We start from the raw sequence: 25,828 nt of genomic DNA, 5'->3' as shown, positions 1-25,828 counted from the left end.
GTGGCGATGGCGATGGCGGCGGCGGAGGCGGCGCCGGGTCCGCTGGTGCGGCGGTACGAGGGGGCGGCGCGGGGCCGCGGCGTGGCGGCGGCCGGCTGGCGCGTCTGCCTGGCGCACCGCTTCGAGGAGCCGCGGCAGCCCTACGGCGCCGGCGACGTCCCGTTCCACGACGTCCTGCGGCACATCGGCCTTGCCCTGCGGTACGAGGCGGGGGATGGGGGGGACCGGGGACACCGCCGGCGGGGTGGGGGTGTCCCGAGGGTAGGGCGAGGGAGCACGGCGTCGCAGTCGAGCCCCTCGGTGCTGTGGGCGGCTCGGCCCGGGGAGGCACCGGCGATGCCCCGGTGCACGGAGGGCAGAGTACGGCGGATCACGGAAGGCCCCGGGCTGGAGGCGGCCGCTGTCCTCCCGCCCCGAGCCGCCGGCGCCCTCCCTCCTGCCTGGTGCCGGCACTGGGAGCGCTGGTGCAGACTGGCCGAAGCTGGATTAGGGGCAGCACCCAACGTTCAGGCTCCCCAAAACCGCGCAGGAGCTGGGAGGGCTTGGGGTGATGCTTCTGGGGGGGGTGGGTGGGGGAGGACACCCCCCCCATCTCCCACCCCCGAGGCTTGCTGCTGGTGCCCATCACCGCCCCGTTTCCCTGGCCAGCGTCAGGTGCTCAGCATAAGACACCTTTTGGCAGATGGAGATTAAACTTGAATTTAACTGGGAGGATTTTTGAAGCGCTGTGTGCTTTAACAGGTTTGGGAATGAGGACTTCTCCCAACTTTGCGTTAGGGTGAGCTGTGTGGGAAACAACAGTGTTATTTTAACCTTTAGAACTGCTGCCCGGGTGTTGGCGGTGTTTGTGTACCCATCAGACTAAACGTTGGAACCGATGACAGTGTGATTTATTTCCTTGTGCTTGCCTTATATCTCCTGCCTCCATTTTCTGAGCTTTTTTTCCTGCTTGACATCCTTGGAGATTGCTGCTTGCAAAGCTGGTTCCTGCAAAGCCTGATGAAGAGGCAGATAGCGGACCGCTTCGGGGTGCACGGCGTGCTGGTCTGACCTGAGACATCCCGGCGTGAGCCTGGGCATCAAGGGAGGGAGAGCGTGGGTCGCGCACAGGAGATGAAGGTGGCTGGAAAAGCCGCCACGGCAGGTTGGGAATGAGCTGAGCATGTGGGAAAACGTGAAGTTCTGGTGGGGTGAGCGGGGAGGAGAGGCGATCGCCTCTGTGCCAGCTTGGGGAGGCCGCTCCTGGCTTGTTCTTCTCCTGGCCTGTTCTCATTGGGGTCTCGGAGTGGAAGTGCCTTGTATCAGTCCTAGAAAAAGGTTTTAAGGTTCAAAAGCATGACGCTAAAAGTCAGACTACTGCCTCTTCCCCTGTACAAATTTAGGAGGTAATTTGGTTGTCATCTCAAAATACTTGTACAGGCCGAAGCTTCCTTGCAAGGAGACTCCAGGCTGGAGAGCAGAGGAGAGGAAGGGCCAGGATGGTAAGAAATACCTGCATGGGTTTGAATTAAAACCCAAGGACAGCGGTGTTGGCTGACGAAGGGCAGCTAATGCAAGGATGCAAGGGATATGTACGAGACTGCGTGCTCCTGGTGTTCGTGGGCACCCATGCGTCTGCCTGGTAGAGGCAGCCAGCTGATGGAAACCTGGGCGCTGGTGATGCAGGAGGAGCCTGGAGCTCAGTCCTGTGGCATGACGCGTGGCTCTGAACCTCTGGAGCCCTGCAGGTTGGCGTTCCCTCTCCCAAATGACCCTCTTGGGGGCACCCGTGCCAGGAGTGCTCTCAAAATCTGGCATGGCTTGGTGCATCAAGTGCAAAGTCACCTGATGCAGGTGCTTATACCTCCCAAGATGGCTGGGAGCACCTTAGGGTTGCTGCATGTCTTTGGATGAGGAAGTCTAGGACCATCAGAGGAGCCACCACATCCTGGGTTGACGTGATGTCATGTTGAATTAAACCTCTGACTGATGGGTGTCCTCTCCTGCAGCAGGTGGCATGGCCGGGGGTGTTGACAGCCCTGGAGTGGGATTTTTGTTAATTGGGGCTCATTGGGGTAACTCCTTTGTGGGGATACCCACAGATGCAAATCTGGAAAGGAAAGGTCGTGTGAACATTTGGGCTGTGGCAGGTGCTGGGGCTGGCGGAGCAGGAGAAGAGGTGCAGGCAGGTTTCTGCAGAGGTGGCTGGTGTGCCCTGGGAGGGGGTCACGGCACAGATCCAGAACAGCTGGGTGATGTCTGGACAGGTTTTAATTCTGCTGCCAATTTGAAGGGAAAGAAATGCCCTCTGGCCCTGGCAGGGCTTTTGGTGCTGCGGAACACGAAGACTTTCTCCCGGTTATTCTGCAGGTCTGGCTAATAGCCACCAACTGGGCATCAACCACCTTCTGCTCTTGGCTTGTGCGATTTTGGGAGAAGCTGGCAGAGGAAGAATTTGCTATTGAGATGGCAAAACAGTTTGGGCCGTGGCTGGCTCCCAAACCTCTCCTGCTGCGTGCTCCTGGAAAAACTGCTTTTTTAAATCCCTCTGTCACCTCCTTTCCAAGGAGCTGGGATGCCCCACCAGGCCAGGCCAGGCCAGGCCACAGCTGCTCTGCCTGGGCATCTTATTTGCTGTCATCAGAAACCTGCTGGGGAAGCAGCTGGGTCAGTTCCCTGATGCTGGGTTTAAAAAAAAAAAAAAAAAAAAAAAAAATTCCTTGAGAGAGAGCATGCTGCCAAAACCTTGCCTCAGCAGTGTAAAGGCAGGGCTGTCTCAGCTGGGAGAAGAGCAGTTGCAGCAGATGTAGCTCAGAGATAGCAGCAGGCCCTTATTCAGGGCAGTCACGCAGGACAGGCTGGTTCTCATGGTGCCCTGGACCTCTGCAGGCAAAATGTCCTTAAACAGTCTAATGTGAAGGTGCGTAGGAATGGAGAGTGAGCTGCAATCAGGTCCTGTGAGACTGCAACCTGGAAAATCACCCTGAGAGGGGTTTGGGGACCTTAGATGTTGGTGAATAAAGGTGAACTTCCAGTGACCATGCAGCCAAAAAGGGAAGCGTGGGTTGTTTTTTTTTTGGGGAGGGATAAGTAGGAGCAGGGCATGTCATGGAAGAGCCTCTCCCCCTTGCTTCTGGGGGTACATATCCCAGGGGATTAGTACTCACCCATTGCCCATCGCCTGGGCTCTGCACCCTGTGAGCTGTTGGAGCGGGACAGGCTGTGTGCTGCTGGCTAGGATGGCTTTCTCCTCTCGGCAGTACGGCATCAGTGCCTGCAGGTAGCTTGGGGATGTTCCTCACTTGCAGGGGCTCCTGTGCCCCCACCGCCTGCCTGGCACCCAGGTCTGTGGAGGCACTGGTTGGGTCTTGCCTCTGTGTTCGCTGGGGTAAGTTCAGCAGCTTCTTCTGGTCTGGCAGCTGGTTTCCGTATGCTAATTGTCTCTGTGTGGAAGATTTAACTTGGGGCGGTTCATTAGCAAAAGCCAGTCCTTTACGAGCACCAGTGTGGAGCCCAGCCCTGCTCCTCTTGCCCGGAGTGATGCCGGCACACCCAGGTGCAGGTGTGCCCTTTTGGGTGTCTCTCGATTCCCAGGCCTTTGGGTGAGAAATTAAACTGGTGGGCAGTGCTTGGCTGCGCTGCTGGTGTGCAACCAGAGGTGAGTCCCCAGGATCCTGCTAGCTGCAGACGGCAAGCTTTGCCTCATCCAGGGCAAGGCTGCCCTGTGTTGTCTGGCCCCGGGCACGTGGCAGGGCTGTGTGTGACAGTGGGGACGTGGAGGTGGACGAGCAAAGCTCATGTCTCTGGAGGAGTGTATGGCTTCTCTGGGCTTGTGCCTCTGCTCCCTGGCCTTCCTTAACAGGACGTGCGCTACCAGTCATGGAGGTGGCGGTGGTCCTCGTGTGCGTTCCCACTTCTCCATAGGCATCTGGATGCCCCTGCGTGAGCTGGGAGCCCTGCTCTTGGGTATTGGAGTGCTCTCTTTTCACACTGTGCCCTTGCAGGCAGCCCTGAGCTGCCTGAGCTCTGCCTGCTCGTGCCTGCTGACCGATCGGTACTGCAGATGGATGGCGTGGGCTGCCATCCCATGCGCCCTGGGACACAGGTTCCCGTTGTACAACTGTAGAAGAGGGGCAGCTGCAATGTGCGCTGGTCATGTCCTGCCCAGTGACACTGAAGGGACAGTGATGCCTGCTCCTGTCTTCTTTCATGCTTCTCTTTCCCTTGCAGATACTTCAGGTGGTGGTACAAGAAGACCCGCATAGAGAAGAAATCTGCCTTCATTGACCTCTTGTGTGCTGTTCCTCTGCAGCAGATCTACGGTCAGCCTGCAGTTTGGGCACTGGGGTGGTGCAAAGCCCAATGGGCTGAGTGGGCAAGGGATTCACAAGGGGCTATCAAGGTGCTGGAGGTGTGGAGCGGGTCAAGGAGCTTCTGGGGTGTGGGCGGTGGAGGGGCCCCTGCAACTGCATGGGGGGTGTGAAAGAATTTTCAAACATGGGTTTCTCTAGGTTTGCTTTATTAACAACTCAGAGTTGGGCCACCACTGCAGTAAATGGCAACCTTCCAAAATTTCTCGGTCTTATATACCTTTTACCACCTATTATCCCAGTTGAAAGTCTTTGTAATTTTCCAGTTGATCTCAGTTCCCATGTTGTTATCATTCATCATCATCTTATCTCATCAATTCTGGTGTCCCGGTTCTTCTGAAGTTAGTGGTCATAGGCAGGTCTCCAGTCACCACAGTGACTTATCCTCTTACACATCAAAGATCACCTTTGAATTTCTGAAAATCATTCAGGTTGTTTTATTAATTCATCTTACTCTAAAGTTAACCACTTACTCTTATCTATTCTTATGTCTTAGGTCTAAGACGTATGGTCCTTCTTGTGTTGATTCAGCTTGACCGGGTTGTAAGCCAGCCACGGTGAGGGCTATCCAAGGGACAAATAAGCAGCTTATGCATATTGTTTTATAAGCACCTGCATTCTATTAATCACATCTAAAACAATCTCTCATCATTAGTTATATGTCTGATATGAATAGTCTTAGTAACAACGAGGTGTAAGGCCTAGTTCCCTTTACAATTCCCTCCTTTTGTTTTCCATCGCACTCCTGCGATCCTATTGATAACTCCACGTTTCCTCTTCTATCTTCTGTACTATCATAGAGCTACAACTTACACGGCATTGAACAAAACAGTCACATGTACTACTGTGATTATAACAACAAAGACTATTACAATTAATCTTTTACCCAAGTAGTCAAAATTGGAAACCAAGACGTTAAGAGAATGTGTCACATTTGGAAAAAGGGTTTTTGCAGATACAAAAGGTATCGCATTACCTGTTCATCTCCATCCAAGAGGCTAGTCTTTGTTGGCACATATATACCTGGAGCAGCAAGTATTCTCCCAAAAGGATCTCAGCCAGAGAAACCCCAAAGAATTATAAATCTGAAGCAGGATAGCAGCTGTGGACTGGCTCCCTCAATCTGAGTCAATTACTTCAGGAACTCCATACCTTGGAATAATCTCTTTCGGTAAGGCTTTTACTACTGCCTTAAAATCATTTTTCCTGGTCAGGAAAGCTTCCACCCATCCTGATAGCTGATCAACTATCACTAACATGTAAGAGTACCCTATTGGTTTTGGTATATCTGCATAATCAATTTGGAGTTTTTGAAAAGGAAAGGAGGCTGGAAGTCTTTTCCCACCGGGAGGTTTAATTTGCAATGAACCATATTGTCTGCAAAACTTGCATCCTTCACAAATTCTTTTTGCTGCTGTGTAAATTCCAGAGTCTCTGGATTCAGAGCACTAGGCTCTCTGGTCCCCCATGGGTCCTCTCATGGTGCCACCGCATCATTGGTAATAAATACCTTTCTGGAAGGAGAGGTTTGTTATTCAGAATCCACTGCCCTTCTTGCCGGTGGGCCCCCAGCTGAGTCCATTGTTGTTTTTCTTCTTCAGGGAGGTCTTCATAGAGGTTATTCATGTCTGGGAGCTCAAATGTCATTTATCACAGATATTTCAGAGGGCAATTGGATCGCTTCTAAGAGGTCTTTGATCTGTCGTCCATGGGCCACAGTTTTTCTCAACGAAGTCGGAAAACCCCTTTCCTTACCTAAAGTCCCCGTAGCATGATGTAAACCAAAGGCATATTTAGAGTCTGTATAAATGTTAACTCTTACTCCAATTGCATATTTAGCAGCTTCAGTGAGAGCAATTAGTTCTGCTCCTTGTACACCTAAAGGTGCAGGCAAAGGTCCAGCCAACAGTACCTGTGTTTCTGTGGTGACTGTGAAACCAGTATATCTTCGACCTTCTTCGTAATAGGATGAGCCATCTGTGAAGAGGTTCAAATCAGGGTTATCTAAAGGTTGATTTCTCAGGTCGTCTCGTGGCTTGCTGGTTTTACGTAGGAGTTGAACACAATTGCGGTTATCTTTTTCTCCATCAGAGCGTAAAGGCATTAAAGTTGCAGGGTTTAAAGTATTGCACCTTTCCAATTTCAAATTATCGGCCAATAAAAGAATTATTTCATATCTATGTGCCTGTTGTGGAGAAAAAGCTTTCTCTGCATAGTGCTTTAACAAAATTTCTACCTTATGGGGTACACAAACAGTTAGTGGATGCCCTAAAACAATTGTTCTGGTTTTCTCAACCATTTCAGCTGCAGCTGCTATTGCTCTGATGAAAAAAGGAGTTCCTTTAGTCGCTGGGTCCAATGTAGAAGAAAAATAGGTAACAGGCCTCTCGTGGTCCTAAAGTTTGTACTAACATTCCCTTTGCAACCCCTTTTTCTTTTCTTCTGGGCTTTAATATAAATCCCAAATATTTTACTTGCTGTTTGCAGAACTGCAATTTAGGTGGAGATGCACGGTGCCCCTCTTTAACAAGTTGGATACACAGATACTCATTATCTCGAATACAGTCATTCTCAGTTTTACATGCCAATAACCAATCATCAACATATTGCATCAGAACCGATTTGCTTGGAAAGACTAGGTCTTGTAAATCATTCTTCAGAATCTGAGAAAAAATCATTGGTGAACTGGTAAAACCTTGTGGCAGCCTGGTCCAAGTAAGCTATAGGGACTACAGCATTCTCTCAAAATCCCCTTTTCTAAGAAATGCACAACTTGTTTTCCAATGCTAGGAATGGCTTTGTTTATAATTGGATATTGCCGAATTGAAGGAGGAGTCCCTCCTTTTGTTTTTATCACAACTGGTTCAGCAGATTTCAATAATCCTACTTCATCTCCTGATGTATTCCAAAATTCTCTGGGAACTCCAGCTAATTTGAGTGGTATTTTTGAATCACTAGGGTTTTGTTCTTTAAGTTGGATTACTTCAGAACCTAATACAATTAATTGGATCCCTGTAAGCACCAGAGAGATAAACGTACCAAATTCCTGCAAGGGGTCTCATCCCGTAAGGAAAATGGGAGACTCTGGAGAAATTACAAATCTTTCCCAGACTGATTTTCCATTCAAGACTACTGGTAGAGGAGTCGACGAATATTTTTATCTCTTCCCCCACCACTCCCCGTATTATCATAGCTTCATTTGACACCTGGGGGATTTTGAAATTTAACAGAGACAATGTCACTCCCATATCTACTAGGAAAGTAACAGGAATACCATTTACCTTTGCAGAAATCTGACTGCACTCATCTACCTTGATTCCGACAGGTTCCATTGCTCTTTTAGTTTCCAGAGAAGAGGAGTACCATTCTTTACTGCGAATGAGGTCATGGGGGTTGGGCAGGTGGAAGTCCTCCTTAGGCTGTAGCAGGTCTCAGTGGACACTCTCTTTGCATATATCCTGAATTTCCACAATAAAAACACTCTAAAGAGTTAGCATATTGGGAAACAGGGGGGGCTCTGCCTTGTGCCCCTCTTCCCCTAAATCTCCCCCAGGAAAATCCCCGACCTCTCACTCACGGGTTAAAATTCTCAGTAATTGCTGCAGCTAACAGCCCAATTTCTCTCTCCTTCTCTTTCTGCTCTCACTTTCTTTCAATTTTTAATTTCTCTTCTTCCTGTTTTTGTGTTTTTTCAGCTCTACCGTTGAAAACAAAGGCAGCAATACTTGGAATTTTAGCTAATGTCTCACCCTGCCAACCTGGCATATGTTTCTTAAAATATTTACTTATGTCTGGAGCAGATTGATCTACAAAAACACTGATAGCTAAAGGCTCCTGGAAATTGTCACAGGTCATACCCCCATATTTTGTTAAAGTTGCCTTTAATTGTCCCCAGTAATGACTCATATGTTCATCAGGTCTCTGCCTACATTCTAAAACCTTTGTCCAGTGAGTTACTCTTTCATCAGCATGGCAAACTGCTTCTATTAATTGTTGAATGGCAGCTTGGTGAGCCCTAGTTCCTTCTGTGGTTGCGAGATTCCATTCCGGATCTTGTTCAGGCCATAGGTTTAACCCCTGGCCTCTCTGAGCAATTTCTCTATCCTTTTGAAAAATCTTTTCTTTCCTCTGCCTGAAATAATTCTTGCAGCAGAGTCCTCATATCACTCCAATTAGGGGTGTAATCAGTGACAATTCCTGATAACATTTGAGCACATTTTTCAGCATCATCACGCAGCTGAGGCATCTTCAACTGCCAAGCTACTAAATCACCTTGTTTCGAAGGTTCATGCCTTGTTACTGCAGGAACTTCAGCAGGTGCACCCGGACCTGCTCTTGGGTTTGGGATGTAGTCCAAATGCATTGGGTACATGCCAACACCCTTGGAGAAAAGCTCAGTCTCCTCAGCCTCTGGAGCCGAGGAAAGTAAACTGTTCCTCATTTTCAACAAGGGAATTTTCCTCCTTTGTTGTGCCCAATTATACCAAATATACCAGTAATCAATATCTCAGCTTCTGGAATCTTCCAAAATCATCCTTAAAAACTTCTGCTTATGAAGTTGAAATGTTCCCTTAGGAAGCCACTCATTCATTGGCCCCCGTCCTCTATTTCTCGTCAGGAATGGCCATTCCTCTTGGCACAATATTATCAATTTCCTTTTTTGCAACATCTGTGCCAAGGGTATCTTTTTTCAATTATCTAAAACCTCAGCAAGGGGCATCCCCCTTTCAAAGCTGGGTGCTGACCCATCTTTCTTATTTTTTTGCAAGTTTAAACACAAGAGTTTCCTAAGATAATTTTATCTGGAATTACCCATGCCCAAGTCTCTAAGGTGAACTCACCTGATTATTTCTGCTGGCAATTAAGTGTTGGTAATGGGTTTGTCCAGAGAAATATCCAGTTGCTGTCTTTCTCTCTTGTGTCCTAGAGTCCCATCTGGGTCGCCAATTCTGTTAAAGAATTTTAGTCATGGGTTTCTGTAGATTTGCTTTATTAACAACTCAGAGTTGGGCCACCACCACAGTAAATGGCACCCTTCCAAAAATTTCTTGGTCTTACATACCTTTTACCACCTATTATCCCAGTTGAAAGTCTTTGTAATTTTCCAGTTGATCTCAGTTCCCATGTTGTTATCATTCATCATCATCTTATCTCATCAATTCTCGTGTCCCAGTTCTTCTGAAGTTAGTGGTCATAGGCAGGTCTCCAGTCACCACAGTGACTTATCCTCTTACACATCAAAGATCACCTTTGAATTTCTGAAAATCATTCAGGTTGTTTTATTAATTCATCTTACTCTAAAGTTAACCACTTACTCTTATCTATTCTTATGTCTTAGGTCTAAGACGTATGGTCCTTCTTGTGTTGATTCAGCTTGACCGGGTTGTAAGCCAGCCACGGTGAGGGCTATCCAAGGGACAAATAAGCAGCTTATGCATATTGTTTTATAAGCACCTGCATTCTATTAATCACATCTAAAACAATCTCTCATCATTAGTTATATGTCTGATATGAATAGTCGTAGTAACAATGAGGTCTAAAGCCTAGTTCCCTTTACTGGGGGTCCTTGGGTGAGATCCCGTCATGGGAAGGAACAAGGATGCTAATTTCTGGTGTCTTTTCCAGGGTGCCCGCTGGGTGGGATTGGGGGAGGCACCATCACCCGTGGCTGGCGAGGCGAGTTCTGCCGCTGGCAGCTGAATCCTGGCATTTATCACTACGAAACAGTTATCGCCAACCAGGTGGGTGTGGCAGGGTCTGCAAGGGGTGCGAGCAGCACCACAGCAGCCTCAGCAGTTGAGGCATTTGCTCTTGGGCTCATCTCATCCCCTCCACATGCTCTTCTCCTCCCCAGTTCACTGTGTGCCTGCGTTGCAAGGGGCAGACGGTTTACCAGCAGGTCTTGTCCGTGGAGAGACCCAGCACTCTGCAGGGCTGGAACTGGGGCTACTGTGGCCACTACGCCTTCTACCATGCCCTGTACCCCCGTGCCTGGATGGTCTACGAGCTGCCGGGGCAAAATGTGGTGCTTACTTGCCGCCAGGTCTCTCCCGTCATCCCCCATGACTATAAGGTAAGGAGGTGATGGCTCCACGCTGGTTGCAGCCTGTCCCATGGGAGCACTGGGCCATACCGTGCTGCAGCAGCATGGCTCGTATGGAGCGGGAATGTGGCAGAGCTGCCTGCATGGGAGGGTGTGGTGGGTTGACCCTGGCTGGACACCAGGTGCCCACCAAAGCTGTTCTATCACTCCCCCCTCCTCAGTTGGACAGGGGAGAGAAAAATACAGCAAAGGGCTCATGGGTCGAGATAAGGACAGGGAGAGATCACTCACCCATTACTGTCATGGGCAAAACAGACTCAGCTTGGGGAAAATTAATTTATTGCCAATCAACCAGAGTAGGGTAATGAGAAATAAAACCAAATCTCAGAACACCTTCCCTCCACCCCTCCCTTCTTCCCGGGCACAACTTCACTCACGGATTCTCTACCTACCGCCCACCAGCAGCGCAGGGGGATGGGGAATGGGGTTTACAGTCAGTCCATCACATGTTATTTCTGCCACTTCATCCTCCTCAGGGGAAGGACTCATCACACTCTTCCACTGCTCCAGTGTGGGGTCCCTCCCATGGGAGACAGTCCTCCACGAACTTCTCCAGCGTGGGTCCTTCCCATGGGCTGCAGTTCTTCACGAACTGCTCCAGCGTGGGTCCCTTCCACAGCGTGCAGTCCTTCAGGAGCACACTGCTCCAGCGTGGGTCCCCCATGGGGTCACAAGTCCTGCCAGAAAACCTGCTCCTTGGGCCCCTCTCTCCACAGATCTGCAGGTCCTGCCAGGAGCCTGCTCCAATGCGGGGTTCCCATGGGGTCACAGCCTCCTTAGGGTACATCCTCCTCCTCCTCCAGTGTGGGGTTCTCCCTGGGCTGCAGGTGGAGATCTGCTCCCCCGTGGACCTCCCTGGGCTGCATGGGGACAGCCTGCCTCACCAGGGTCTTCCCCATGGGCTGCAGGGGAATCTCTGCTCTGGCGCCTGGAGCACCTCCTCCCCCTCCTTCTTCACTGACCCTGGGGTCTGCAGGGCTGGTGCTCTCACATGTTCTCACTCCTCTCTCCAGCTGCTGTATCTGTCTGTCCCACAACTTTTTTTTGCTTCTTAAGTCTGTTATCACAGAGGCACTGGCACTGGCACTGTTGCTGATGAGCTTGGCCTTGGCCGGTGGTGGGTATGTCTTGGAGGCAGCTGGCATTGGCTCTGTTGGACACAGGGGAAGCTTCCAGCAGCTTCTTACAGAAGCCACCCCTGTAACCCCCCCCAATACCAAAACCTTGCCACGCAAACCCAATACAGAGGGGGAAAGTATCTGTAGAATCATTTAGGTTGGAAAAGACCTTCAAGATCATTGAGTCCAACCATCATCCATGCCCACTAAACCATGTCCTGAAGTATCTTGTCTATTCGCTTTTTGAATACCTCCAGGGATGGTGACTCAACCGCTTCCCTGGGCGGGCTATTCCAATGTCTGACAACCCTCTCGGGAAAGAAATTTTTCCTAATATCTAACCTAAATCTCCCTTGCCTCAACTTGAGGCCATTTCTTCTCATCCTATCTCCAGTCACCTGACAGAAGAGACCAGCACCCACCTCACTACAACGTCCTTACAGGCAGTTGTAGAGAGCGATCAGGTCTCCCCTCAGCCTCCTCTTCTCCAGGCTAAACAGCCCCAGCTCCCTCAGCTGCTCCTCACAAGACTTGTGCTCCAGGCCCCTCACCAGCTTGGTTGCCCTTCTCTGGACACGCTCCAGCACCTCCATGTCTTTCCCGTAGAGAGGGGCCCAAAACTGAACACAGGACTCGAGGTGCGGCCTCACCAGTGCCCAGTACAGGGGAACAACCACCTCCCTGCTCCTGCTGGCCACACTATTTCTGATACAGGCCAGGATGCCGTTGGCCTTCTTGGCCACCTGGGCACACTGCTGGCTCACATTCAGCCGGCTGTCGACCAGCACCCCCAGGTCTTTTTCCACCGGGCAGCTTTCCAGCCGCTCTTCCCCAAGCCTGTAGCGCTGCATGGGGTTGTTGTGACCCAAGTGCAGGACCCGGCACTTGGCCTTGATGAACCTCATACAACTGGCCTCAGCCCATCGATCCAGCCTGTCCAGATCCCTCTGTAGAGCCTTCCTACCCTCAAGCAGATCGACCCTCCTGCTCAACCTGGTGTTGTCTGCAAACTTACTGAGGGCGCACTCGATCCCCTCATCCAGATCATTGATAAAGGTGTTAAACAGAACTGGCCCCAATGCTGAGCCCTGGGGAACACCACCTGTGACCGGCTGCCAACTGGATTTGACTCCATTTACCACAACCCTCTGGGCTCGTCCACCCAGCCAGTTTTTCACCCAGCGAAATGTCCAAGCCATGAAATGCCTTGAGAGACAGTGTCAGAGGCCTTGCTGAAGTCAAGGAAGATAACATCCACAGCCTTTCCCTCGTCCACTAGGTGGGTCACCCAGTCAGAGAAGGAGATCAGGTTGGTCAAGCAGGACCTGCCTTTCGTAAACCCATGCTGGCTGGGCCTGATCCCCTGCTTGTCCTGGACTTGCCACGTGAGTGCTCTCAAGACAAACTGTTCCATAATCTTCCCCAGTACCACGGTCGGGTTGACAGGCCTGTAGTTCCCCGGATCCTCCCTCTGACCCTTCTTGTAAATGGACGTCACACTGGCACAGGAGAGACAGGCCTGTACTGTGTGATGGTCAGTGTGTCCCATTGTGATAGCAGAAGCTTGGAGCTGGTGAGTTTTTGACCCCTGAGCATTGCCCGTGCGTCCAGGGATGCTGCAGTAGTAGAGGAGTTCCTGGTCCCTCCTGCCCAGCTCAGCATTGCCTGAAGACACCCAGGCTTGCCACCTCGTTAATGTTCTTTCCCAGCCTGGTCTCTTCTGTCCCAAGACCCTGTCCCTAGTGCCAGCTGCCGGCTCTGTAGCCGTGGGACCCTGGCAGGCTTTGCCCCTCCTGGGACAGTTGGTGCTGGAAGAGTTACCCCTTTTTTCCTGTGCTTAGCTCTGACAGCTGCTCCTGTGCTTTGACTCTTTGTACTGCTTGTTTCCTGCCTTTGGTTTTGTCCTGTGACCATCCCAGCTCCCATCCACCTGGAATGGCAGGTCCAGAGCTGCGGCCTTACTGCCCGGAGCATCCGGTGGTAATGTTTTGGGAAGCTCTCAGCCTGTACTTGTGGGTTGGTTTGTCAGCTGTGTGTTCCTGAGAGTGTTTTAGCTGGCTTTTGCCTGCCATCCCCAAGGGAAGAGCTGCTTACTAGCTGGGCTTCCCCAGCTGGGCTTTCCCAACATTTCCGACATGTCTCCACTCAGTGATGCTCCCAGGCAGGAGGAACCCCGACAGCAATGCGGAAGCTCAGGATGGCAGCAAGGGATGCCTTGCCGCTCCTGCATGCTGCTCCTGCTCGCTCCCAGCCCCAGGCGAAGGCGGCAGGCTGTGCTGCTGACACACCTGACCTTCCTCTTACCCCAGCAAAGCACGTGAGCCTGTATCAACCTGTTGAGCAGATGGGTGGTGAGACACCCGTCGGAGCCTTAAACACTGCTTTCCATCTGTGCATTATCATCGAATGATCATCGAATGGTTTGGGTTGGAAGGGAGCTTAAAGATCATGGGCAGGGACACCTTCTGCTAGACTGAGCTGCTCAAAGCCCCATCCAGCCTGGCCTTGAACACTGCCAGGGAGGGGACATCCACAGCTTCTCTGAGCACACAGCCCCACAAACCGGTGTGGGGTTTGCTAGCCCAGTGTTTGTGATCTGAATGTTGTACTGCCTGGCCCCAAAATTCCTCTGCTCCTGCTGCTGCTCCCCAGCTTGGCAGTGGACTGTGAGACCGATTGTTCCTGGTACTCTTGCTCCTGCTGCATCCCATGTGGTCTTCCCAGCAGCGGGAGAAATGACGCTCTGACGGCTAACCATGGAGCACCAGCCCTATACGCAGTGTTGTCTGTCTCTGCCAGGACTCCAGCCTACCGGTAGGAGTGTTCATCTGGGAGGTGGAGAATGGGAAGGATGAAGATGTGGATGTCTCCATCATGTTCAGCCTGCAGAATGGCACAGGAACGAAGGAGGACAGGAGCGGAGGGCACTGGAATGAGCCCTTCGCCTATGAGAAGGACGGCGAGCGGGTTGCTGGAGTCCTGCTGCACCACTGCACACGCGTGAACCCCTTCACCCTCGCCATCTCCGCCAGAGAGAAGGTAAAGGGCTGGCACTGGTGGTGTGGCTCTTGCTGGTGGGCTTGCACAGCCCTGCTGAATGTGGGGGCGCTGCTGCCAGGCAGCTAGTGAAGGATGGGTGTACAATGGGTTGGGGTCAGCACCGGTCCTCAGCGCTTGCCTGACTGCTGGAGCAGGAGTGGGGACATGAATTCCCTGAGGGCATCCTCTCTGGGGGTGGGTGCCAGGAGAGGAGCTATGGGTAAAGCTTGCAGGACAGCGGGTGAGTAGGTTTAGAGTTAGCATTGCTGGGCAGCATGTGGGGAGTGAGTGTGGGCTTCCAGAGTTGTTGGGGGCAGGGGGCCTGCATCTGCCCCTCAAAACTACCAGCCCCTGATGAGGCTCTTCCCTTCCCCAGGCAGGCACGGGAGTCACCCACCTCACGGCATTCAATCCCACCGGATCGGGTAGAGAGGTGTGGCAGGACCTCCTGCAGGACGGCAGGTTGGATTCCCCCGCTGGTGAGTGCCTCCATGGGATGGGCAGAGGGGAGCAGGAGGAATGGGTTGCCACGCTGGTTGTGGAGCACAGGGCACCCAAGCAAGAGTGGATTTCTCTGCCTCTGGCCACCTCGGTGCCTTCGCAAAAAGCTCTTGGTGGCGCTGTGGCTCGTTCCCAGCTTTAGGCTGTATCCAAATTTCTCATTGCTAGTCACGCTGTCATTGTTATGGTTCTCCAAAAGCTATTCACGCCAGTAGGGGGCTGTTCTCAGCTATGTTAGTTATACATGCCACTATCTTTTTAGTCTGTGTAGGGTTGAACACTGAGTTGAGATTTCTGCTGAGTAGTCAGGGTGATAGCCACATTCCCCAAATTTCCATTGCCAGATCTGTGAGCTGGGTGCTATCAGATTCGTTCTAGCGGGTGTTTAGCAGTCCTTGGGTTTGGTGCTGCCGTTGCTTGCTGTCGTCTTGCTACTCTATCAGTTCCCTGGAGGTCAGTGGTGTTGCCTTGATACTTCTGTATCACCCTCAGTTGTCTGCTCACTATCTTGGCAGAAGCCTTGAAGCAGCACGGTGTCTCCCAGCCCTTGCTGCTAATCTCTCTTTGCAATAAAAAGTGACGATTTGCATTATGTCTCTGCCAGCTTTTGAACAAGGATGGTCCTGATAAACTAGTGATGCTGGTACTGGGCCTTTGCAAGATTTCTTGAAGCTTAAATTATGTAAATAAAGCATTTACATAAATATTTCTGGAAAACCAAGTTTCCTGCCTAAATGCACTCGGAGCTCACCGGGCTATTGGGATGTGGTTTTCCTTTATGCCTGCTAGGCATTATCATAGTCAGGATCCATGCTTCTGTTAAAATTGTTGCTTTAATGAGTTTACGTGGAACACATGTCAGAACCAGCATATAATTATCTGGCTGCCTCTGGGCTTTTCTTAAATATGGGCACAGTTCAAGCACCCTGCAAAAAGCTGGAGATGATGACTGTCACTAGAAACTCACAGTGTCTCCGAGTGCAACGCAGTTAGAGAGTCATGGGATGCCCTGTCCCTTCCACTCGTGCCTGGTGGCTTTTCCTGCCTGATTTCTTCCTCTGCTTTGATGACTTTTTTAACCCCTCCGCCCATGGCAGGTATTTTTTCCTGCTTGCAAAAAGCAGTTACTCATGTGCAGTAATGTCATCCCTTAAAACTCTGGGCATGTACCCTCCAAATTGCAAGGAGGCTGGGGCATGCCCAAATAGTCTTGTCTGTCTTGGAGTGCATGGGAGCATCAGTTACCACACCCCCCATAGGGCTTCCTTGGTCACTTGTGAGTATTTTTTTTTTTCCCCGGCAGGTAAAAGCAGCCTGACGGAGAAGGGGGAGGTGACGGCAGCAGCGGTGTGTGCCAGCTGCAGGGTGCCCGCCCGGGGGCACAGGACGCTGGAGCTGGCCCTGGCTTGGGACATGCCCCGTGTTTACTTTGGCTCCAAGGAGAAGCTGCACCTTAGGTGGGTGGCTTGTCTCCAGTGGGCCTTGGCTCATGTCCCCGCAGCCCCCTTCTCCCTGCCTCCAGGCTTTAGTACCGCCTGGGGAGCCTTGTGCCACCCGTTCCCTGCAGCCGTGGCCCTGCCAGCCCCTGGAGGGGACCCTCTCGCCAGCCCCTGCTCCTCAACACCTCTGCACTTGCAGTTGCATTATTAATCTGGTGTTCACAATAATCCAGCCCCTCTCCCATAGCCGAGTGGTCTTCCCAGGCTGAGCCCACGGCATACTCACCAAACCCCTGCTCGGCAGGCGGTACACCCGTTTTTTTGGTAGCGGAGGTGATGCTGCTCCTGCCCTGTCGCATCATGCCCTGACACACTATGAGGAGTGGGAGAGGAAGATTGAAGCGTGGCAGAAGCCCATCCTGGAGAACAGGTAGGGTAGGGGTGGGAGCACCTTCCCAGTGGCCTCCTGGGGCTGGTCAGAGCAGGAGCATCACCGCCTGGGCCACCGTGGTTGAGTTTCCCTCTTGCCCACAGCCAGCTGCCTTCCTGGTACAAGTCAGCCCTCTTCAATGAGCTGTACTTTGTGACGGATGGGGGGACCATCTGGGTGGAGCTGCCCCCGGACTGCCATGCCGAGGACCTGCAGGGGCCAGCGGGGGCTGGCCTCTCCCACCTCCTCCCTGTCCTGCGGGAGTATGGAAGGTTTGCTTATTTAGAAGGTAACTTGCAGGGACGTGATGGATGGTCCCAACTCAACCCCTTCCCATTGCTGTCACCAGGTGGTTTTAACCTGCCACGGGGATGTTTTTCACACCCTGATGGCTAGGGAGCAGCGCTGTTCCCAGGAAAACCCCTTGCAGGACCAAGCCCTGTAGGACATGTCACGAGACCTGTTTCAGACTCCTGGGTGCTATACATAGAGAATAAAAACCACTTCTAACGGGAGCCCTTGCCTGTGCCAGCAAAGAGCCCATCCTCCTGGGCTGTGTGGGAGGGAGGACCTGCCCCTACTTTGCCTTCCCTGTGGCAGGTCTCCCATCCCTCACTGTCTCCCCGGTCCTTCCAGGCCAGGAGTACCGGATGTACAACACCTACGATGTCCACTTCTATGCCTCCTTTGCTCTCGTCATGCTGTGGCCCAAGCTGCAGATTAGCCTGCAGTATGACATTGGTGAGTGACCCAGGAGACCCTGGCTTGATGCCTGCTGCTGTCTTCGCCTAGAGAAGCGACGGAGGATCTGGGACAGCATCTGCCATAGAAATCTGTGCCATGGAGCCAGCATCCCCCTCCAGCTCCTCTGCTGGGCCCAGGACTTGCAAACCCCCCACATAGCCGCCTCTCAGCATCTCTCTGCCCAGCACTGGGATGCCTTCTTGCCACACTTGGGGTGCACGGCTGGCTCTGCCTGCCCTGGGAAGTCCCTGGTCTTACCATCTCTCCCTGTGCTCCTTGCAGAGGAGAAGCATGGAGCTGTTTGCAGACCCTGATGCTTTGGGTGGGCTTGGAGGCTGCTCGGCCTGGCCAGTGGTGGAGCACAGCCCTTTGCTGGGCTGTGGGAGGGCTGAGCCCACTGGGGTTCCCTCCCAGCCCTGGGTGCTGCCACCACCTTGCTTAAGGGGGTGGCGACAGTTGCATGTCCCCTGCTGAGGGGAGACTGGGAGCAGCCCCCTTTGCAGAGGGCTGTGATCTTGCAGCCGGAGCCCCAAAGGGCGGCCTTGTGTGCTGGTGGCCCTGCCTGTGCTTGGAGCTTGCTTGCTGCAGTGCCTGCTGCCTTTCTAATGCCTTTTGCTCTGTGTCCTCTCCAGCTGTCACAGTGGTGAACGAGGACGTCCAGCCCCGGCAGTACTTGATGTGTGGTCAGACAGCCCAGGTGAAGCTGAAGAATGTGGTGCCGCATGACATTGGGGACCCAGGTGAGGTGATCTGGCTGGGCATGCTGGCAGGCAGAGGGGGTGAAGGTCTGCTCACATAACTTTCTCAGGGTAGTTAACTCCCAAGCTGTGGGAAAGAGGTATGATGCATGGAATACACTGTTTATTTTCTGGGAACGAAAAGCTTGGATGATTTGGGGTGGTGATGAGGACCACACTGCATGAAGCTTGCACAAGGGAGACAGAGGGAAGCTGAGCAGCAGCAGGAAGGCTGCTTTCACTAGAGATGGCACAGGATGCAACATGTTATTTTAGTGCAGTTTAATCACAGCACCCTTGGGACCTTGCTCCTGGGTAGGAGAGAGGACATTTGTTGCTTGCTGCCCTGCTGCATCCGCTCTTTCCTTGCTTAGGTGATGAGCCGTGGCAGCGTGTCAATGCCTACCTGATGCATGACACAGCTGACTGGAAGGACCTCAACCTGAAGTTTGTGCTGCAGGTGTACCGGGACTACTACCTGACACACGACTCCCTATACTTGCGGGACATGTGGCCAGTCTGCCAGGTACTGGGAGGAGATCAGACCATGGCACATCCCCCTTCCCCACTTGGGAGCCATGCGACATCCCAAGAGGATGGACTCTCCTGAGCAGAGTGTGAGGGGCTGCCAGCATACGGGGGCTGCGTGACCATCTCCTGCCTCTCTCGCAGGCTGTGATGGAGTCGGAGCTGAAGTTTGATATGGATAATGATGGGCTCATCGAAAATGGTGGCTTTGCTGACCAGACGTACGATGCGTGGGTGGTAAATGGAGCCAGGTGAGCAAGAGAGGCAGGTGTGGCTTGGAGATGGGGCTTGTGGGGTGGGAAGGTAGCTCAGAGCTGGGACTGTGGTCCCCATCTGTTGTGGGAGCTCTGTGCACCCCATGGGGTGTCCCTCGTTGCTGATGCTTCTGTCCTTTGGCTCCGACAGTGCCTACTGTGGCGGGCTGTGGCTGGCAGCTGTCTGCATGATGTGCAAGATGGCAGAGGTGCTCGGGGATGCTGAGATCCAGCAGAAATACATGGACATCCTGAGCAAGGGCAAGGAGGCATTTGAGAGGATGCTCTGGAATGGTGGGTGCTCGCTGGTGGGGAACCATGCTCCGCTGGTCATGTGTCCCTTGGGAAGGGGATGGCTCCTTCTTGAGTCACGGAGCCTTGGAGGGGATAGGGGAAGGAGGGAAGAAGCTGTCCCTCCAAGTGGAGGGGAAGGAGCAGGTACCAGGGAGGGAACAGAAAGGGTATGATGGTTTGGGAAAGGAAGAAGAAAGCCTTCTGGAAAAAGCTGCTGTGCTCCTGCCTTGCAGGAGGAGTGTAGGAACAGGACATATGAGCTGGGGTCCTAAACTATCAATTTTAAACTGTTTCCTGCCTTTTCCAGGCAAATACTACAACTATGACAGCAGTGGGAGTGACACCTCCAGCAGCATCATGTCAGACCAGTGTGCTGGGCAGTGGTTTCTTGGGGCTTGTGGTCTGGACCAAGGGGAGTTTGAGGTAAGAGAAGGGGCAGCCTGGTGTGAGTTGGGGTGAGATGGGACCTGCAGCAGAGGAGAGCAGCGGCAGGGCTGGTATGTGGTGTGGGTTACATGTTAGGGGCTGGTGTGGGGGGCTTCAGCCCACTCCTCCGCAGCAGTGCATGCTCAGGTGGAGGCTGTTGGATGCACGTAGGTGCAACCCCCCTTAAACCAAAATCCGCTCATGGAGAGGCTATGCAGCAGGGGTGTGTAACTGCAGTCAGCTCTGGCACATCTGGAGGAAGGTCCCACTGGAGTTTGCTCTTGGCAAGGTGCTATTTGTTTAAAAATGGAAGAAAAAATTGTATGAAACTCTCCACATGTTATTTTCTGCCGAGTTTAAAGTCCTAAATGAGTATCTGAGGGAACAAAGGCTTATTTGGGGCCCTAAAGTCTGTTGCTCTTCAGTTGCAAGGGAACAATTGGTTGAAGACTCCTCTTGCCTGATGGGATGGTAAGAGCAGCTGCTGGTGGTGCAATACCTGGAACAGAGCTGGCAAGTTGGAGAGCCGTTGTATGGATTATTTATGACCCATAGACAGTTGTTAGACCAAAGCTGTCTGTGGTGGTGATGGATGGGCAAATGCTTTGGGTGACTGGAGGAAGGAATAACTCTTGGCTGTGTGAGAGTGATGGACCATTTTTCCCTCTGTTGATATCAGAGGGGAGCTTAAAGTGACCTTTCCTGGGAGCAGCTTGTGCTCAACGCTGTGGGATTTAACAAGAAATGGGTGCTTGGTTGTGCCCTCCTGCATTTATCCCACTGTGGTTCCCTATACTGTGGGGACTGTGGCTGTGCCTGGGGCTCCTGGCAGGTTCTGGCCCAGACCTCATGCGGTAATACCCAAACATCCCTTTTAGGGGCAAACGGTAAACCCAGTGCAGTCCAAAAGTCTTGCTTGCCTTTCCATAGCCTCGGACTTTTGTTCCTGAAGGTGGCACTCGTCTGCTGTCTCATGAGTGTTGAGCTCACTGGAGATGGGACTCGTGAACTTCTCTCTTCTGTTAGTATGACCACTGAGGTTTTTCCAGTGCATTTTGATTCCTTGCCTGGCTGGCAGCACTCCTGATTGTAACCTCATTAACGCACTCTGCGTGCACAGGTCAGTAATGAAATACAAAGTAAGAAAAGCCTGTGACCCCAGTCCTGAAGAAACTGTGCCCTGAAACCTTCTGCCAGAAATGGCTGCTTCACACCACCCCTCTGCTGACTCTTGCTCCCTAACAGCACTTCGGCTTACCTCCGGAGCCACATGGAGAAAAATGACTGTGTCTGATGCTTGGCTTTAGTATAGATAAAAGGGATCTGCTGCCTTTTCCTTTGAGTGTACCAAAGCTGTCTGGTTGGACTGCCCAGCCTCCCTTAGCAAGCTCCTGCCTAGTGTCATCCCACTTTCTGCTTCTTCTGGCTCTGGTGGTACCGGACTGGCAAGAAAGGTCTGGCATGTCCCTGGGCTGAACTGATGAGCCCTAAGCCGCCTGGCTCTTCCCTTCTTGCAAGTAGATGTCGCGGTTGCTCTGTGACATTGCTTCTGACCTTGGTCAGTCTGCAAAGTTCTTGTTATGACTTTCTTGCTGTTAGCTGGCCATGGGATGAAGAGGAGCCAGCCCTCCCTTTGCAACATCACCAAGTCTTGAGCTTTGCTTTTCTCACCAAGGCTTTTGCTGCACTGACACTTCCTAGTTTTATTGCCAATAATGAAAGTAGTGCAGAAGCTTTATTTACTTTCAGCTGTGTGAAGAGGCTTTTAATCTTAATGCAGTCCTCACTGTGTTGCTGCTTGGGGATTTTTAGCAGCAGGTGGGGATGGGGTGAAGTGTTTTGTTTTTTTTTCTTCTTTGGCAAGAACGTACACAGCATGATAGTTCAGTTTGTTCTCGTAAATGTTTTGAGTTCTTGGCTTTAGTTTGTTGAACAACTCTTTTTTTCCCTTATCGGAAGGCGAAGGTTTTTACTTCCTCCTGATAATGTCCTGAAAGGGCTGTTTATCCAGCGAGCACTGTTGACATTTCACAAGTCTGTAACTTTCACTTGGGATGAAAATTTCAAATCACTTTTACCAGACACAGAAGACAATCAGGCATCCTGCACATCTCCGTTCGACCTCTTCATCCCCAGGCTGCCCCTTCTCTCACTTCAAACTGCTCTTGGTCCAGGCCACGAACTCTTGCATCACTACCCGATTACAAAATTGGAAGCATTAAAGTCCTTTTGAAATCACTCAAAACTAAGCCTGTTCTTGTTTTTCCTCTGAGCTGAAGCTAATTTTTTTTCCCCCTGTGTTTTTTCCCCCCAAGATTCCCAGCATTTATCCAAACAAACCTACCAGCATCCACAACATTAACTTTGCAGCTGCAAGATGCATTCTGATGTCATCAGACCAGCTTTGCTGTAATCTTTCCCTTTGGCAGGAAAATACCTCCAGCCTCACTGATCCCTGACCATCCTTTGGCCATCTCTGTCCAGTGTCCCATCTTTTGTAGGCATTGCAATGCCTTTTGTAGCTGGTGCAGATGCGGAGAGAACAAGGACAGTGGTCTTACCAGGATAAAGTCTGGGCCTCAAATTGTCATTAGCATGAGAAACAAGCAGTGGTGACCATAAACCAAGATGAGGATGTGGTTGGCCAGGTCCCCAAAGCAAACTCCCAAGAGATGGGGGAGGGGGGGTTGGCCAGTGACAGAAGGCAAGAGGCTGTTTTTTGGAGACATGCTAGTTGGATGAGCTGTCAGCCTCCCCAGGAGGAAGGTGGAATGAAGCTCAGCACCTCTTCTGTTGAGCAACTGGTTTTTGGCAGTTGTTTTTTTCTGGTCTTTTTGGGGAAAGAGGCTTTTTTACTTCCTCCTGTTATTTTCCTGAGGTAGCTGTTTACCGTGTGAGCAGTGTTGACCTCTTTCTCATGGAAAGCTTAAACCTGCTCCCTGGAGACCCGGCCTGAGGGGTCTGCATAGGCGCTGATCCCAAAGCCCTCTCTCTCTCTCTCTGCAGGTCTTCCCCAAGAGTCACGTTGTCAGTGCGCTCAAGACCATCTTTGAGAAGAACGTCATGAGCTTTGCCGGTGGCACCATGGGAGCGGTGAATGGCATGAGACCTGACGGGGTGCCTGACACCTCCAGCGTTCAGTCCAACGAGGTGTGGATCGGCGTGGTCTATGCCTTGGCTGCCACCATGATCCAGGAGGTGAGTGGTGGTGCGGCACCCCTTGGCAGATGCCATCTTGTTGTGCTCCATGGAGGTGCTGATGGTTTTCTTCCCTCTGCCACAGGGGCTGGTGGAGGAAGGCTTTCGTACAGCGGAGGGCTGCTACCGGACGGTTTGGGAGCGGCTGGGCATGTCTTTCCAGACACCAGAGGCCTATCGGGAGAAGAAAGTCTACCGCTCGCTGGCTTACATGCGGCCCCTTAGCATCTGGAGCATGCAGCTGGCCCTGGAGCGTAGAGCTAGCCGGGCACCAGCACCCGTGCAGTCCCCCCAGGTCCCCATCCACCCTTGAGCCTGGTGGCACTGAGCGGGGCCGTGGGTGTACTGGGGGGCTGGGGGCCCTCAGCTGGCGGGCAGGGACCTGTCCCTCCCCTTCTTTGATTAATACTCGCATTGCTGTTTTCCTTCCCTACCTCCACTATGTACCCTTCATTTCAGGGGTCTTCCAGCCACTGATGCTGAGCATGAGGAGGGACCAGAGATGCAGGTGATCTCTCCTTGGAGAGGAGAGGGGTGGGATAAGGAGGTGCTGCTGGAGCCTGTGCCTCCCCTTAGCCATTGCTCAGGGCTCTGACAGCCTGCAGGACCCCCAGCCATCCTCCACTGGAGCTGGTACCTTGCCCAGGAGCACAGGAGACCTCTCTCCTGTAGTCAGTGGGCTGGGTAAGGTGGGAGCTGGCCTGCAGGGTGAAAAAATGTGTGAGTGTATGTGTGTGTGAGGACAGTGGACTGGTGCATGCAGGCACATGGGTGCTGTAAGTTGTTTCTCTGTTGTGTGACACTGCAAATGCTGACTGGCTCTGCCCCAAGGCACCAGCCCCAGGAGAGCCTGTGGCAGATACAATCCCCACGGGAGCCCCAGCTCCCCAGCCGGTGACAATCGGAGCCCAAGCAGCAGGTCCTGGTCTGGTACCGTGACACCCCTCCCTGCTGGCGCCGGGGGTGGGCAGCAGAGCACGTTTTAGGGGATGAATCATTTTGAGTTCTTAATAAATTTGTCCAGCTGTCTCCTTCTTCGTGTGTGTCTTCTCTGCCATGGGGTCAAGCTGGAGGAGGGAGCCTCTGTTGCTCCCCCTTTTCTTCCTGGGCTGGGCTGGAGGGCTGGGGTTGCAGGAGGTGCAAGTGCTCATGGCAGCCTGTCTCTGTAGGGTTTTGCTAATGGGAGCAAGATGTGCCTTTGCCACCAGCTGCGATGGCAGGAGAGACCTGCCCCTTGTTCTCTCCTCTTCTGCCTGCAAGGCAAGGGAAGGCAAGGAGCCTAGCATTCCTCCTGAAATTGCCTCTGTGGGGAGAATGGCCCTTGACTGAATATCCCCTCCTGCCCGGGGCTGGGTGCCTTTCTTCCTTTCCCTCCTTTCTCTGCTAGCACAGCATTTGAAGGTTGCACCTGCCTGGTTTTGAGGGGGTGGGAGAGGGCCCTGCCCCCAGATTTGGCTACGAGGTCTTTGTGCCCACTTCAGAGCTTTAACCCCAAAGCCCCCTCTTAATCCGTAAGCTGCCTCAGGGCTGGGGTGGGAAGCAGCCTGTCCTCCCTACCGTGACCGTTCCCTGCCACCCTTGTCTGCCCTGGGAGCTGGTGCAGGCAGGGCATCGCTGCGGTGGCCTGCTGCTGCTAGTGTGTGATAAATGGCCTTTTCTTCGCTCCCTGGGGGAGCGTTCCTGCATCCGCCTGGGCAGAGGAATAATGTTATCCGGGAAGGGCAGGTTGACCCAGATGCAGCCCCCCCGGACCAGCTGGAGTCATTCTCCCATGGCAGAACCCGCAGTGGGTGGAGAGGGACCAAGATGCATTCCCTTAGGGTCACCGTGCAAGACTGGAGGGCGATGGGTGTGCCAGGACACTAATGTGGCTCACCTGAGCTGCCTGCCTCCATTTGTCTTGGGTTGGCAGCCACCAGGGATGGTGACATGCCAATCCAGGTGGCAAAGAACAAAAGCCAGCACAATTTGTGACCCGGCTGGGTTTTGTTGCTGCAACCCATCTGCAACGCTCCTTAACCCCAGGCGCTAGGTTGCCCACAGACTTTCTTTCAAAGGTTGGGGCGTTCAGTCTGTATCATGGGATATGTCTGCTCTTTCCTATTCTTCTGACTGTATCATCTCAGTAAAAATGTCATCTTAAGAGGCTCAGCTTTAAGCAACCTCTGCATGGGCACAGCTGCAGGCTGGGAGGACTATCCTTGGTTACAAATATGATATTCTCTAATATTTGCCTGTGCTACTGTTTTTCAAAACTAACTCAATCCCAGCTTGAGCAGCAAATTTAATTATTCATTAACCCTTTATTCTTATTCATTAACCCTTTTTTGACCCCTGACATACATGGTTTTAAACCACAGCCTTGCCGAGTTTTAACTTCTTCAGCACTTTATGCTTTGGACTTCCCTGCCTGCCTGTTCCCTTTTGCCCACTCCCTGCTGCAGCAGAGCTCAGGCATGGCATCTCAGGATTTAGCCCTGGTAATGATTGCTAGCCCTGAGCTGCTTCACTGGGCTGCCCTTGGGAACATGCAAACCCTGTGGAGATACCCCAGCTATTTGCTTGTTTTATTTTTGACTTGGCCTAGACTGATCAACAAAACTGTCTCCTTGAACACTGAGCTGATACTCGAACCTTCAAGATATGCTGCTGGGACAGTGATTGTTAA

At 52.3% G+C, this 25,828-nt stretch overlaps 1 protein-coding gene across 1 annotated transcript; it reads left to right on the top strand.

Annotated features, from left to right (window-relative positions):
- The first annotated feature begins 12 nt into the window (after positions 1 to 12).
- Positions 13 to 24,168, top strand: GBA2 (glucosylceramidase beta 2). The gene is made up of 17 exons (XM_049795792.1): positions 13 to 200; positions 4,210 to 4,301; positions 9,975 to 10,090; positions 10,204 to 10,422; positions 14,370 to 14,609; positions 14,986 to 15,088; positions 16,414 to 16,567; positions 16,854 to 16,979; positions 17,084 to 17,268; positions 17,616 to 17,720; positions 18,356 to 18,463; positions 18,835 to 18,986; positions 19,133 to 19,239; positions 19,394 to 19,536; positions 19,844 to 19,959; positions 22,969 to 23,160; positions 23,246 to 24,168. Exons 1-17 carry the CDS (start codon positions 13 to 15, stop codon positions 23,471 to 23,473), a joined length of 2,574 nt encoding a protein of 857 aa, XP_049651749.1. The 3' UTR covers positions 23,474 to 24,168.
- Positions 24,169 to 25,828: the final 1,660 nt, after the last annotated feature.

The sequence above is a fragment of the Accipiter gentilis genome, chromosome Z, assembly GCF_929443795.1.
Source record: "Accipiter gentilis chromosome Z, bAccGen1.1, whole genome shotgun sequence".
Taxonomy (NCBI): domain Eukaryota; kingdom Metazoa; phylum Chordata; class Aves; order Accipitriformes; family Accipitridae; genus Astur; species Astur gentilis.
This window is presented reverse-complemented; position numbering and strand designations above follow the sequence as displayed.